The sequence below is a fragment of the Nyctibius grandis genome, chromosome 2 (genome assembly GCF_013368605.1).
Source record: "Nyctibius grandis isolate bNycGra1 chromosome 2, bNycGra1.pri, whole genome shotgun sequence".
NCBI lineage: Eukaryota > Metazoa > Chordata > Aves > Nyctibiiformes > Nyctibiidae > Nyctibius > Nyctibius grandis.
Genome location: NC_090659.1, coordinates 28,792,008 through 28,805,479, shown reverse-complemented (window position 1 = coordinate 28,805,479; position 13,472 = coordinate 28,792,008). Strand labels below are relative to the sequence as shown.

Below are 13,472 nucleotides of genomic sequence, written 5' to 3'. Positions count from 1 at the left end.
GATAGGAAGAACTGATTGTATTAGGGTCTTTTTACCAATGGTAGGATCCTATTCTGCAATTTTTAGTATTTTCCCAAGCCAGACTCTCCATTCAGGCATGACTCAAAAGTAATTTCATAGCAAAGATATTGATCAGTGCTCTAAACCTTATCTGTAGTAATTTTCATGCCCAAGAGACTCGATGATTTCTTTTCTGGTATAGGTTTGAAAATAAGTTTTCTTATTGAACATAAAGTAAGCAGGAGCATGTCTGGAGCTACATCAGTTTTTAATGTATTTTTTTTTAGTTTGTTTATTTGCTTTTTATTTGAGTATTCATGATTAGTAGCCTTTTGCCATCAACTGTATGTAGTGAGGCAGTAGAAATGGTGATGCTTTACCATAATGAAACTAATTCAGGAAAAGGCTAGCAATCACCATAAAAATACACCTATGGAAAACAGCAATGCCAGTACAGGATTTCTTTGTTGTTACTATAGGTAAAAGAATTTGAAACCAGAAAAAACAGCATTATCCAGAACAGTAGCAAGGCAAAAGTTCATTGCTCTGAACTCCAACACATAGCTAATTCATAACAGCACTGTCATGTGAAGAAACTGCATATAGTGGCAGCATATGAAGCTTAGAGATGAAAAACATATATAGGCTTGCAGCAACCTGTATATAACCAGACTGGGTCCATGAACTGCAGACTTGGCTGGCAGGAGCTTTCGTGGGGGTTTTTCTCCCTCCATCCACTGTTGTTTCTACATCTCTTGCCATTTTGGGAGATAACGAAAGCTGTGAGGTTGAGTAGTTCAGTATCCAAAGGACTAGGGAGATGGTATGTTACATGTTTTCTACAGCAATCTGCTAAATGTGTTTGAAACACTTTTCTGCTAAGTAAATTTCCATGTACTGAAAATTACTTTTCATTCACAAAACAAGATGATATTATTTTTCTGCTCTGTGTCCTACTATCCCAAGCTTTGCAATCAATTTTTTTACTCTGTATTTCAAACTGTGCTAATGTTGTCCAGAGTTTGTGAGCATGATGACCTAAGGGTTTAAGTAGTTTTGGTTGGCCAAGTTTGTTAATGTGCATGTGTCTGGCTTTTTTCATTTTCCCTGTATAGACAGCTACGGATAGTGACAGGAGAATGGTTTTTTGAAGAAAGAGCAAAGCGCTTCAAACAATCGCATCTTCTTGGAACCGATGTTGTCAGACAGTCTATCCTACGCAAATTCCCAGGTGGGGACCACAAGAGAGAGATTTGCTTGTTCTTAATACATTCAAACCTTGTTTCCAGAGTGTTTGACTTGTATTGTATTTTATTCTTCACTGTTGATGGTGTAAGTATAATCAGTATTTTAATCTTAATATCATATTTTGGGTATTACTGTGCAGTGAATTGTGAATGATTAATATATATATAGGAAAGGTAAGGTAAGGTATAGATGAATGAAGCAGTATCTCTGTGGAGATAGAGAGCTGCTTAAAATCTCACTGTCCAAACAAGTGGTCAGTATTATTCAGCTGTAAAGCCAGCAGCAGAGGCTCTGAAAGTTCATTCTCAGTTCCTGTCAGGAAGTTTGGCTGTATGCAGAGATCTAAACCCAGCCATTTTTTTTTGTTTGGCTCTCCTATTTGTGATGGTGGTGTGTAAAAAGTATTCCTTTTTTCTTTTTCAACTCTGAATAAGAAAGATAAATGTTAACTCCTGTGCTGTATGCTGGAGCAGGGGCTACATCCAGACTACTTGGTACTTCTCAGTTCTGACCTGACTTTCCTTTTGCCCAGGTATCTCCAATAAATTGCACCTGCACTTTTAGGTGCAGTAAACAGTCTGCCCGTCTTGACCAAGCACAGCAAGTGTACCATGTCTGTGAGCTGCTGTGGTACTTTGCATGGTACCACAGGACCACCAGTTTAAGAAATAGGAGTTTTTCCTGAACGCTGATGCTTCTGTCTTCACTTAACTGCTTCACTGTGCACACAGAAGCTATTCTAGGTATAGGTAGCCTGTTTTCAGATGTACCATTTATCACTTTCAGTAGGAAGGTGATGGGTATGGGCAGTTTGTAGGGAGAGGGACTGGTTTACTGCCATTGGAAAAATGCCTGGTGCAAATATACTGCCTGGCAAAATGCTGATCTTGTCAATATCACTGTGCTTCAGAAGCTGTCAAACTGGCAAGTATCTAACGTTCTTTGGGTTTTGGTATTATGCAGTCTGTCAAATTGGGTGTTTTGTGATTTGGTACTTTGTTATTTGATAGATATATTAAAAATTATATTTAAGCCATTTTCCCCACACCTTACTCCTAGTTGAACACGCATTTTAATTAGGAAAACATTCTTTCGTTTAACACAGAAAATACTGGACACCACAAAATTACATTTCAGGTCCTTTGGTTATTAAATATTGTCAGTGATAAATTCAGAAGCATAGTTCAAGACAAGAGTTGATAATGAGAAACATTTCTAGATACTTAAAGTTGGGTTTTTTTAAAAGCAAAAGCCAAAGAACCGCCCAAGGTTGGTTTTTTTTTTGCATGGTATTTTATATGGTTTTACTTAATATTGAAAAATGGAAAATCTATTTTTGTAGGTTGTTTGATATATGCTGCCTTTTTTTTGCGCAAACATTTACACTTTTTTTTTTTCTTTTCCCTTCCACTGAAGATACAGTTTCCAGTAAGGATGAAGGAAGAACATTTAAGGACCAGCCCCAAGAGACTGAAGAAAAAAGGCCAGATGTATCAGTCTCCTCTGCAACTGGACATAAATCAGTCTTCAGCGGACCTGGAAAGATAAGGTAAAGCCTTTTCTTTTGGAAACCGATAAATCGGATAACAGCTATATATGGTGGGTTGGATTTTCTTTGGAGTTTCTCCAGCGTTTCACATCAGCCTCAAACTTACCAGGGTTAGAAACAGCCTTCGTTTAAAAGCGTACTTAACGTAAGTAGACTGCTGTTTCCTAGGAAATGCAGCAGTAATTACTCTTCAGCTATAAAGGTAGCAGGAAAAAGATAATTTTACTTCTGGATATTTCTTGTTTATACTCAGAAGTAACACGGTGTCCCTAAAGGCAGGTTTGCTGAAAGCAAATGCAAAAAATACTATTTGGATCATCTGTTTTTTTATTTATGCTGATCGGTTCTGCTCAAAAGTCAAGTTTTCCTTTAGCTTCCAGCTGTGCAAATGTGGTCTGACAGTCAGGCATTGCCTTTTTTTTGTGCATGTGACAGTGAATAAACAGATATTTTGCTGGTAATCTTGCAGTCTCAGTGACATCTGTAACACCAGTTTGGCTATACCCTTAGAGGAGTGCTTGCTTACTCTCAGGGGACATGGACAGTTGCATTAAATAAACAGTTGCACGAGTGGTGTCTGGACGTAACTTGGGGCTATTGGGTGAATGGGAAGAAAAATTGGATGACCTTTCATATCATGGCTGGAGCTCCACAGGCTGGTAGTTGGAAAACTTTGTTGGAAGAAAGAACATGCTTTATTATGGATCCTAAATATAGGGTGGGTAGATAGCTTTCTACAGCTTTTTTACTTCTAAGGAGAGCTGACTGTGGAATTACTTGTTCCAGTGACTCCAGAAATTAACATGAGTGATTTATCTCTCTTCAATATAGGGAAAAAGAGCATCAGAATGCCTCTGGCTTCTCAAATTAAGGTGAAGAAAGAACCAGCTTAGGGCATCTACTATAACAGGACCCTAGATGTTGCTCTAAATCATGCTAATTGGTAGCTATAGAAAGAGTGCATTAAAGATTACTTTTCTAATCTTCTTTTCTTTTAAATCCTTTGTGCAAATCTAGTAGTCATATTCCCCTATGAGAAACAATTATTTTTTATAATTGTCTGTTGTTTATTTTAGTGGTATTCAGCCTTTTTCAGTTTGTGCCCTAAAATGTTTTCTGATAGTAACATTTCCCATAGATGAAATTTAATCCTACAAGAATTAAGCTTGCTTTTCCTAGTATATTTTGTGGTCTCTCTTAGACGTAGCTCACTATTCCTCCTCTTCCTTCCCTGCTCCTTCTTCCTCCCTCAGGTTCCCCATTCATATATGTCATGAGTGGATTTGTTTTAGCAAAGCCATTTTGGGGCAAACTCCTGCTGACACTTAGTATCATGGGATAACTTAACAATCTATTGCTGTTTGTAAGTCTATGAAGAATACTATTGCTTTTCAAAACTTTATTTAATTTCTTTCATTTCTGTCATATTAGGCCACATATTGCAGGGTAAGGGGATAATGTTATGTTTTCAGAAAATAACATGTTTGGGGCATTGATGCATATAATTGTAGAAACTGTAAAGAAATCTTTAAGAGAAAATACATATAGTGTAATTTGCTAGGGGAAAATACACATAGGCAAAAATACTTTGCTGTGTATAAACTGTAAAAAAATAAAATAGAGATGAATATTCACAAAAGGCACTTCTGTTTCAAAGCTTGAAGTGGCCATTTTGAGTAGGAGAGATGTTTTAATGTTTTGGGTCTTAAAAAGCAGTTTATAACAAATATGATACTTTTTTTTTGTTCATAGGAATCGGTTTGATAACCAGATGTGGTGTTCTGTTGACCCTTATATCCAGAGTTGTCCATGGGTCAGACAGATGAAATTAATGGAATGCGCACATCACAGTATTTCAGGCAGGCTGCTGTTTCCTGGGGAAAGCCTTACAACTTTTAATATCTTTTATTCCCTGTTTTCATCAGGAAGGTAATTAGGGCAGTTACCAAAGGAGAAATTACAAATGCAAAAGATGAAGGTGAAAGGAACACAGGTTCAGAAGCTGAAACCCAAAGTTTGCACAGTGGCAAGTCAACGCCTTGCTCTGAGAGGTGAGCAGCAGAAATCTGGTACAGTTTATGCCAGGATTGACTTAGGGGTGTGTGTCAGTCCTCTGTGTTGCATTGTGTCTTTGAATGCTGAGCATTCATACTATCTGAGAAGCAGAGCTTATGTTAATTTGAAAAGAAAAGAAAAAAACTAAAAATTATCTCCATCCATCATCCTTTTCTCTCCTTATATTCGGCTGGTGATTGCTGTCAGTACATTGTTTTTTGTTATCTGGCTTTTAATTGATGAGCTGTGTTCCTGTTGCAGAACTGAGGCCCTTTGTTCTAAAATTTTTCTTCGGTAATGACATGTTAATTGATTATAATTTGTATTTTCTTCTTCAAAGATTCTCTTTGCCCTTCTCTTTCCATGATTATTGTCCCAGTTATTTCTAATAGAATTCTATTTATCATTCTTTTGGGCATAAGAGATCTCTGTTATTGCATCTGTTGATAGCACTATAAAATGCCAGGTGCAAGATTCCTCTCATGTGCCACCACCAAAATGAAGCCAAAAATTAGTTCACTTTTTGCTTTTTCAGTTGGATGGTCTATACTGGATGTAGACCCACATTCTTTGCTCAGGTGCACACATCTAGAAATTTTACAATCTGGATTGAAAAATAATAATAATTTGCTGTAAGATCCAAGAGAAATTTCTAGCTCTAAAACAGTGTTCCTGGGAGACTCCAAATAGGTATACAGGAACACAAGGTATCAGGTAAAAGGAATATCATTAAGTTTAATTCACCCCTAGACAAGCCTTCTTGTTTAAGCAAGAAATTGCTTCCCTTTGTTACCTACAATTAAAAAACCCAGTTGCTGGATGTTCTGCAACATGCCTGAAGTTGATGGTGACAATCTTCTTGAAAGTTCATAATTTGATTTTTTTTTTTTTTTTTTTTTTGTGTTTAATTGCCTTGCTTGATTTTCACATAAAGCATCAATTTCTAGCTTTCACCCAGAGCCAGAGTGCGGGATTTACTAAATTAGGGGTATTGAGTCATTATGGCAACTTCCTTCTCTACCTGTCATCTCATCCTCACCTGGCCAAATTGGTGCCCTTTGTCAAAGAACCCAGTAACCCAGCTGTGTTGCCAGGAAATGCTTTTGGTAGTGGGGCTGAATTATTTTACTGTCTATGGCCATAAAGATGTGGCACTTTCTAAATATTAGTTTGTGGAAGGATTGAGGAGCAGCTCATATTTCACAGCAGGGGGATGAAAAGTGCTGTCTTGTACGTGCATGGTTAAATACTTTAATTAGATATTTGAGGATGCTTGCTTTAGTTCATCTATTGTTAATTTATAGAACTGAGTAGTAATTATTAATAATAACAGCAAAGTTTCCCAGGCTACCCTCTGTAAGTGTTTTGAGTTTCAAATTAAAAGAATATAACAACATCTTGTTACACTGTAGCTGTCCTAGATTTTCCTGCATATTTCTGCTTTTTGTAATTGCCCTCATCTTTTTAGCTGAATTGCCAGAATTAGTAGTATTTCACCTACCAGCAGGGTGACTGAGAGAATTTTTTTTTTTTTCCTAAATATTTTGGTTTTAAGAGAAGATGTACTGAGCTGGGAATAGGGAGTCCCAGGCCATGAGTTCATTTCTTCAACAGGTTTATTTCTACTCCAGCAAAAATGTTTACTGATTTTGAAGCTGAACGAAGTGGGAGGCTGCATCAGGATACTTCTAGAAGAAATAGTATAGGAATTTCAGGCTTATCTACACAGGCACACTACCCCATCGTACTGAGGTCTTGTCTACAACATGGAAATGCCTGTCATAGTCAAGTTATAATAACATTTTTCTGTTGTTGTCTGCTTAATATGTGTATAAAATGTGTTCAACCTCTCTCTTAATAGCAGACTGAAATAAGGGCAAAGTTCAGCAGAGGTCTGTTTAGCAGGTTTGATGTGCAAGTGCTCAGCCTGACTGATGACTCCTGCAGAACCCCTTGTAACATGTTTTCAGATCTTTTATCCCAGCCCACTATCACTTCTGAACACTTCTCTTGGTTTACATTAGTTTACACAGTGAGAAAAAAATTTCCCTAACAACAATTTTTGTGTCAGAAAGTCACAACAATCCATCAAAAGTGGTGTGACGTGCAACAAAACTCAATTTTTCAACATTTTGGCTACTTGCTGTACACTGATAGATTTGGAAGTTAAGTTGTGTGCATCTAAGTCCAACCGCTTTCATAAAATACAGATAACAGCCAGTAACCTTGTTTTTTCTGACTTTGCAGCACCAAAGGTACATCTTAATGTAGACAGATAGGACTAAAATTCAACCAAAGCACATTTAGTAGGATTTGTTGATCACTAGCTCATCAAATTAAAAAGTAGCAGTGCATATATATGAAGTGCATATGCATAAGAGCGTGTTTATTATGCATTGTCTATGGTTTTCAATATACAAAATTGGATAGTAATTGTTAAAAAGGTTACCATATGCTCACTAAAAGACAAAAACATGGTTGCACAACATTTGTAGACACTCCTGGTGTTTGGGGTTTTTCCTCTGTATTCCTTGTTTTCAATAACTCCACCAATGTGGATTCAGAGCCTGTGCTCACTGCTTGATGTAGTGGTGAGAGAGGAGCCGTTGTGTTCCAGAGCATTTTCTCTCAGTTCAGCAGTAGTTCTAATAAAGATTTCCGTTGTGGTAGAGAAGATTTTTACTGCAGTTACTCTAAACATGATACGACAGCCTAAACCAAGTGAAGGTGAAATTTAGATGCTGTCCAGCACAATGAAGATGCCTGTAGATTAGAAATATTTATTAAGCAAGCTTATTTTGGCTGAAAATGTACTGTAAGTTGCAAAAATTTTCTCCAGAAAATTTGCACTTCCATTGTCCTCTGACACTGTATTTTCCATATGGAAAAGTCTGCAATTCCTGCATCAATTCCTATTTACCACTATTTTTTTTTTAAAGTAGTAAGTAGGAATGTATGCAGAACTGTAACTGTCCTGCAAGACTTTTTGAGGTTTCTCTAAATTGTGAAGAAAAATGAAAAATTTGAACTGATGTTTGTGGAGAAATAAGAGTAGATCAGCCAAGAACTTGTATTTTTACTGCAAATCAAATTTCAAATGAAAATAAAACTTAAATCGGAAATGCATTGAAATACGTTTTAAAATAATTTTCATTGTTTCCAGAGGTCAAAATTGCGACAGCTTACCCTTTCTAACCCTCAATGTTCACGTGGACTAATCAATATTTTCTAATAGAAAATATCCCATGGAAAAACTTCTGCCTGTTGTGGTATTAGACAGCAATTGAGTTCTGGTATGCTGATCACAGATGCTTTTTTGTCACTTTTATTAACACAAAACCTGGCAAAAAGACTTATCTGGCTTTCCTAGCTTTCCAAGATGGTTGAAAGAATTGACCAGTTTCGGTCAAGAGTCATTATTGCAATATAAATAGGACAGTGAGCAAGGTATTGTTTTTTTAGAGAGGATGGAGAGCAGATAGCTAAGGATTTTATACTTTCTGGAGCATTAACATCAGCTGCAGAAGTGGCCAGAACTGTCACGTCACCGTAGTTTTCCTTTAAACTAAGGAGCAGCCTAGTAGAAAGTGTTAACATGAGTTGTTGCACCTGCTGTTGGCATGCGAATGCAGTTCGAAATGAATATGGACAAATGCAGCTTCTACAGCCTGGACAAGAGCTGCCCATGTGGGCTATTCGCAGTTCTGGTAGAAGTGCTGAAAACTGGTGTATGTATAAAGAAATTGTAAGTCACCCCTGCCTGTGTTTTTCTTTCCAGGTGACCATTTCCTTGCAGTGGATCAGACAGTTCATCCAGGGCAATGTTGTTCTAGCAAACTGTTACCGTGGCTGTTTTCTTGCAGTGGTTTGCTAAATGGGTTGCCTCGGTTTGCTCAGAGCAATAATGCTTTAATACTCTTCTCTCCATCCCAGAGGGAGCACTCTTTCGCTGAACAGCAGCGACACGGAGGCCACTGCAGGCTATCTGAAAGGGGCCGTGGGTCCTGTGAGCAGAGGCGATGTTTCCATACCTTCCCTCCCAAGGTCTCTGGCACTCAATACGCGCAGCATGACTGCAGATTGTAGCAGGGTAAGTACAGTGATGTAGAGCTGACACCAAATACAGCTGACACCAAACAAGATGACTTGGCTGGTATCTGCCCTGTTTGATCGATTTGTAGCACAGAAAGGACAAGCCTGACAGAGAAAAGATTTTGTTTCTTCCTTAATTCTGCTGGGACCAGTGAAGTTCTCTACTAGAACAGAATTCGTCGTGCTCTATCAGTGATACTTTTGGTTTGGCAGACATTTTTCTTATGTCTAAAAATTGCTGTTAATGTCCATCATTACATAATGAGTTACAGATTCTGAAGCGGGAAGCTCAAGGGATGGGAGTAAGCATTTTTGGCACTTCAGGGCCTTGAGTAAGTGCTATGAACTAAGGATGTGACTTTCCAGCATGCAGGGTTCCACATGCTACCCCTAACTTCTAAGGGAAATGTTGCAAGCTCAGCACTAGCAGAAAATCAGGACTTACTGATTCTAGTTTTTTCTGGATTTGGACACTAGACTCTGCATAAATTTTGGTATAACACAAAATGTGTGCTAGACACTTTATCAAAATGAAAGGTGGGATTCCTCTTACCTGCTGTTAGGCCTCTTGGGATGTAGGTGGCCACATCTGAGCTAGCTGCCTTGGCTGTTGTGTAGTAAGCAGAAGGACGTGGCTCACCTAGCCAGAAGCAGACACCCTTTTCATTCCCGGACAGCCTGCCTGTTTGTCAAGCAGCTCCTCCTGGCTGTGCACTGAGACAGCCATCTTGAATTCATTTCAGTCACCCCTCTTAAGAAATCAGGATTGTACCAGCAAGTTATTCTGGGTTGCCTTGACTTAAGTGTACAAGGAAAGTAAAATTTACAGTCAGAGGTAATGCCTTTTACCCTTAATGTTTGGAAAAAAGTAGATGAGCATTTGAGATCAGAGCCCTATAGAGATCAGAGCCCTATTGAATGCATCCGTTTTTTTCTAACTTCCAAATACTTGGTCTAATATATTGTCTTTCCTAATTAAAAAAAAGTTAGTATATATAAAGGGAAGTTTCAGGAGCAGTAAATCAATTAATAGTTCTTTTATTTATATTCTTGTTGGCACACAGACTGACTTGATTTCAAGTTAGATTTGGTTGAAAAAGGCCAATCAATTTAGTTTAGATGGAGTTATGTCATAGCTATTCCTTTACAGGAAGGCAAAAAACCATGATGATATCAAGCATATTGGCTTTATTTAAGGGGTTATACTGGCATAATTTAGTTCAAGTCCATTTGGTTTTACCCTGACTGAAATCATTATGCTGGTATAAAAACAATAGGTTTTATCTTTTCTTTCTTTTTTTTTTCCTTTTTTTTTTTTTAATTTCCAAGCTAAGTGAACTTTTAATAGGTTTGAGGTTCCCTCCTCTCGTTCCTGATGGTTTACTCTGATTCTTCAGTTGCAAACTCAGAAAGTATGCAAGAATTGCATCTTTGTGCAAAATTTATGTGTGATCTGTGGTAAGCAAAGCAGATTAGATTGTAATCTAAATATATATTCAGTAATAGACTGGATGCTAAAGGAGCTTTGGAGTTCTGGGAGTTAATAGAAACAACACTTTTATAGACCGACAGTGAATAAGCTTGCTTTTTATATTTATGGTATGTGTTTTTTTCTTATTGGGCAGAACACTGGCTTAGAAAATGGCATGATTATTTCAGCAAGTGAAAGTGTACCTGAAGATTTAGTAAAGAAGCACTGTAGGAAAGCATCTGGAACACCTTCCATTGCAGTTTCTAGGGTATCTTTGTCATCAGGCAAGTATTAAGTCTTTTCCCTCTTTCTGCCAACCTTTATCATCAGAGGATTGTTCCTATTCTTGTGAGTCTGCTCTTTTTGTTTTTAAAGCACATTGAAAGATCAGATGTAAGTTGCATAAATTTGTTCCTATTCATCCTGAAAATTTTTCCCTTTTACTAATCAAGCTTTTACCGCTTCACAAGTTTTACATTTGAAAAAATGGTAATCCTAACCCCAGTAATGTTGGCACAATGTTAGTATTAGGTAAATCACATGCTATTAGCATTGTTACAAGATTTCATTCATAACTGCACATTGTTAAATCATTCTCTATGTGGTCAACTGTATAAAATACTGCCTATCTGCAATCTGTATAAAATACTACTGTGCTGCTGCCATTACATTTCACACCCACTTTGCCCAGAAGCAAATTTGAGAAACAAAGAGCTGTCAGAGAACAAATCCCTTACAGACTTCATGTCATTTCATTTTTATACGTCAGGCACTGAACCAGTCAATTCAGCTGTAAATTACCTCATTTCATTGGAGGCTGTTAGGTAAATGAGGCTTGCACAGGAAGGTAGTGTAGGAGCCACTTTGCAACAGTGGGAGGAGATCCTCCTTTTCCTTGCTGAAATAGGAGGCAGGAGCACCTTGCACTATTCTACTTCTCCCAGGCACTTGGTTGGCTTCTTACAGGGCTAACAGAATGAGCTCAGATTTACAGGTTTATCTCTGAAACACAGCAGGGCTCACTTTATTTCTGCTGAATTTAGCCCAAAGCAGAAACCTAGATATCCCACAGAGCTAATCAAAGGAGATAATGTTCTTCACCTTAGATTTTTTTCAACTCGAAAGCATCAGTTTCTTTGAGAGTATCGTACAGTGCAACTCCAGGCAGAGATGTTACAGACTGCTACTTCTTTATGAAGTGAAAATTCTCCTGTTTCTGCTACCTTAAAAAATAAAGTTTTTCCTGGTAGAAAAGAACTGGTCTCATGTTACCAAAGCAGATGGATGCAGAGCAAAATTGCAGGCAACCTGGCAATGGGCCTCAGACTCTTCATTGTGTCCTTGTTGGAGTATCTCAAAGGACATTAAGCTCAGGAGACTGACCTTTCCTGTCATATCAGCTATAGCCCAGGTAGATGAACAGTTAAAAACTTTCCAGGTTCCTACCTGCAGGATCTAAAAGTATTCTCTTCCTCCTCTTTCTTTCTCAATATATTGAACAGTTGCACAGAAGGTTTATATGGAAAGGACTAAGAAAAATCTTTCTCCCAGACATCTAATGTCTTGTGCCTATAGAGTGGATGAGATACCTGTAGGACTGAAAGAGACTTGTGCAGGTCTCGAGACTCATTCGCTTCCTCCTCCTCCTTTTTGCACAGGGAATACCAGTAACGGCAGAAGTAGTTTCTATGCCCATCTGTATCCCTAGCTGCTTAATTCTGAAGCAGATGCTGGGGGGAGTTTGGTGGTGGTGGGAGATGTGATAATCACTGTTGAACACTTGGACTGCAAGTTTTGCAATATTCCAAGGCTGATAGGCCTACCAGAGAAAGTCAAAAGCTTGATCTATAGTATCATCCACAGGAGACAATTAAAGCAGATAAATAGTGCAGGGGGAAAAGTATTGGCCAGAAGGCTGATATTTTTCCATTTATCATGCTGATGTTCATAGTTGTCATAGAGTTTGTGACAGATACCTAAAATATTGTTTTGATGTTTTTTCTTGAAAAACAATTGGGTTTGAGACAACACTTATTGAAGTGTGGAAGATGAAACAGAATATTTTTGGTATGAATTATAGCAAACATTTTAATTGTTTTTATTTTCCAGATCGTAGCCGATCTGAGATAGATTTGAGTGAATCTTTCTCTGAAGGAAATGAGGATACTCTGAGCATAAGAAGCAGATCTGTACCTAGTGCCTTAGATCAGGAACTGGTGAGTTATAAATATGTGGAAGTTTATCTGGTGGAAATCCTGTTTGGTGGAAATCCTGTTTGTTCAGACTTAGGAAATCATCACTGTATGTATATCTATATAAAATATAAGTAATGCAGAACACTGTTTCAGGGATATTTAATGAGTTTTTAAACGGCTTCATCTTCTGAGTATGTTGGCTATAGAATGATTCCAATGAATAGTCATGGTTACAGTTTGTTATTGATTTGCTGTTTTTTGAGTTTACAGGTGAAAGAAATGTGGCCTGAAAATAAATTTCAGGCATCTTATTACGCATGCTCTAAAGTTCTGTTAATTTGTACTTTCTTAGATTTTAATTTTGATGCTGAGAAATACTATACTTTAAAGGCTTCAGTCTTTGTCTGCTTTTGATTTTCCCCTTATATGTTTTTTAGCAAATGAAACCCCAACTTTCTGTTCTGCCACTGTTGCTTGCCTCTTCTTCCTGTTCACCACTTTCTTCCATACATCTCCATGCCTTTTTCTATGTCTTCTATGGGCTGCTTTTCCTGAAGTGATTCACAACTTCCTTCTCTTATGCACGTATCCAAGATACACAAGTTGCAGATGTGCATCAATGCTATAAAAGAATTTCCAAGCTTGTTATATATGCGTGAGGGGAAAAAAAGAAGAGTTATTTAAATAGTTCTTCATCTAATCATAGTTTATTCTGAAGTTTCCAAATGTGTGCTTGTAGCTTAAAAAACCCATAACCCTCTGCATTATGGTTTATGCATTTTGTCTATTGTCATAGACCTTCCCTACCATCTGCTCTTTTTAGAAAAGCGTTGGCTATGGGACATGTCTCCCCTTCTTGTAG

At 37.7% G+C, this 13,472-nt stretch overlaps 1 protein-coding gene across 1 annotated transcript in view; it reads left to right on the top strand.

The window, feature by feature from the left end:
• Positions 1-13,472, top strand: part of SYTL5 (synaptotagmin like 5) — a 60,224-nt gene that overhangs the window by 26,747 nt on the left and 20,005 nt on the right. The window contains exons 3-8 of the mRNA XM_068425512.1: positions 1,116-1,231; positions 2,665-2,797; positions 4,723-4,848; positions 8,786-8,942; positions 10,570-10,699; positions 12,525-12,631. Of these exons, the coding sequence (XP_068281613.1) occupies positions 1,116-1,231; positions 2,665-2,797; positions 4,723-4,848; positions 8,786-8,942; positions 10,570-10,699; positions 12,525-12,631 (769 nt within the window). The remainder of the gene's footprint in view (positions 1-1,115; positions 1,232-2,664; positions 2,798-4,722; positions 4,849-8,785; positions 8,943-10,569; positions 10,700-12,524; positions 12,632-13,472) is intronic.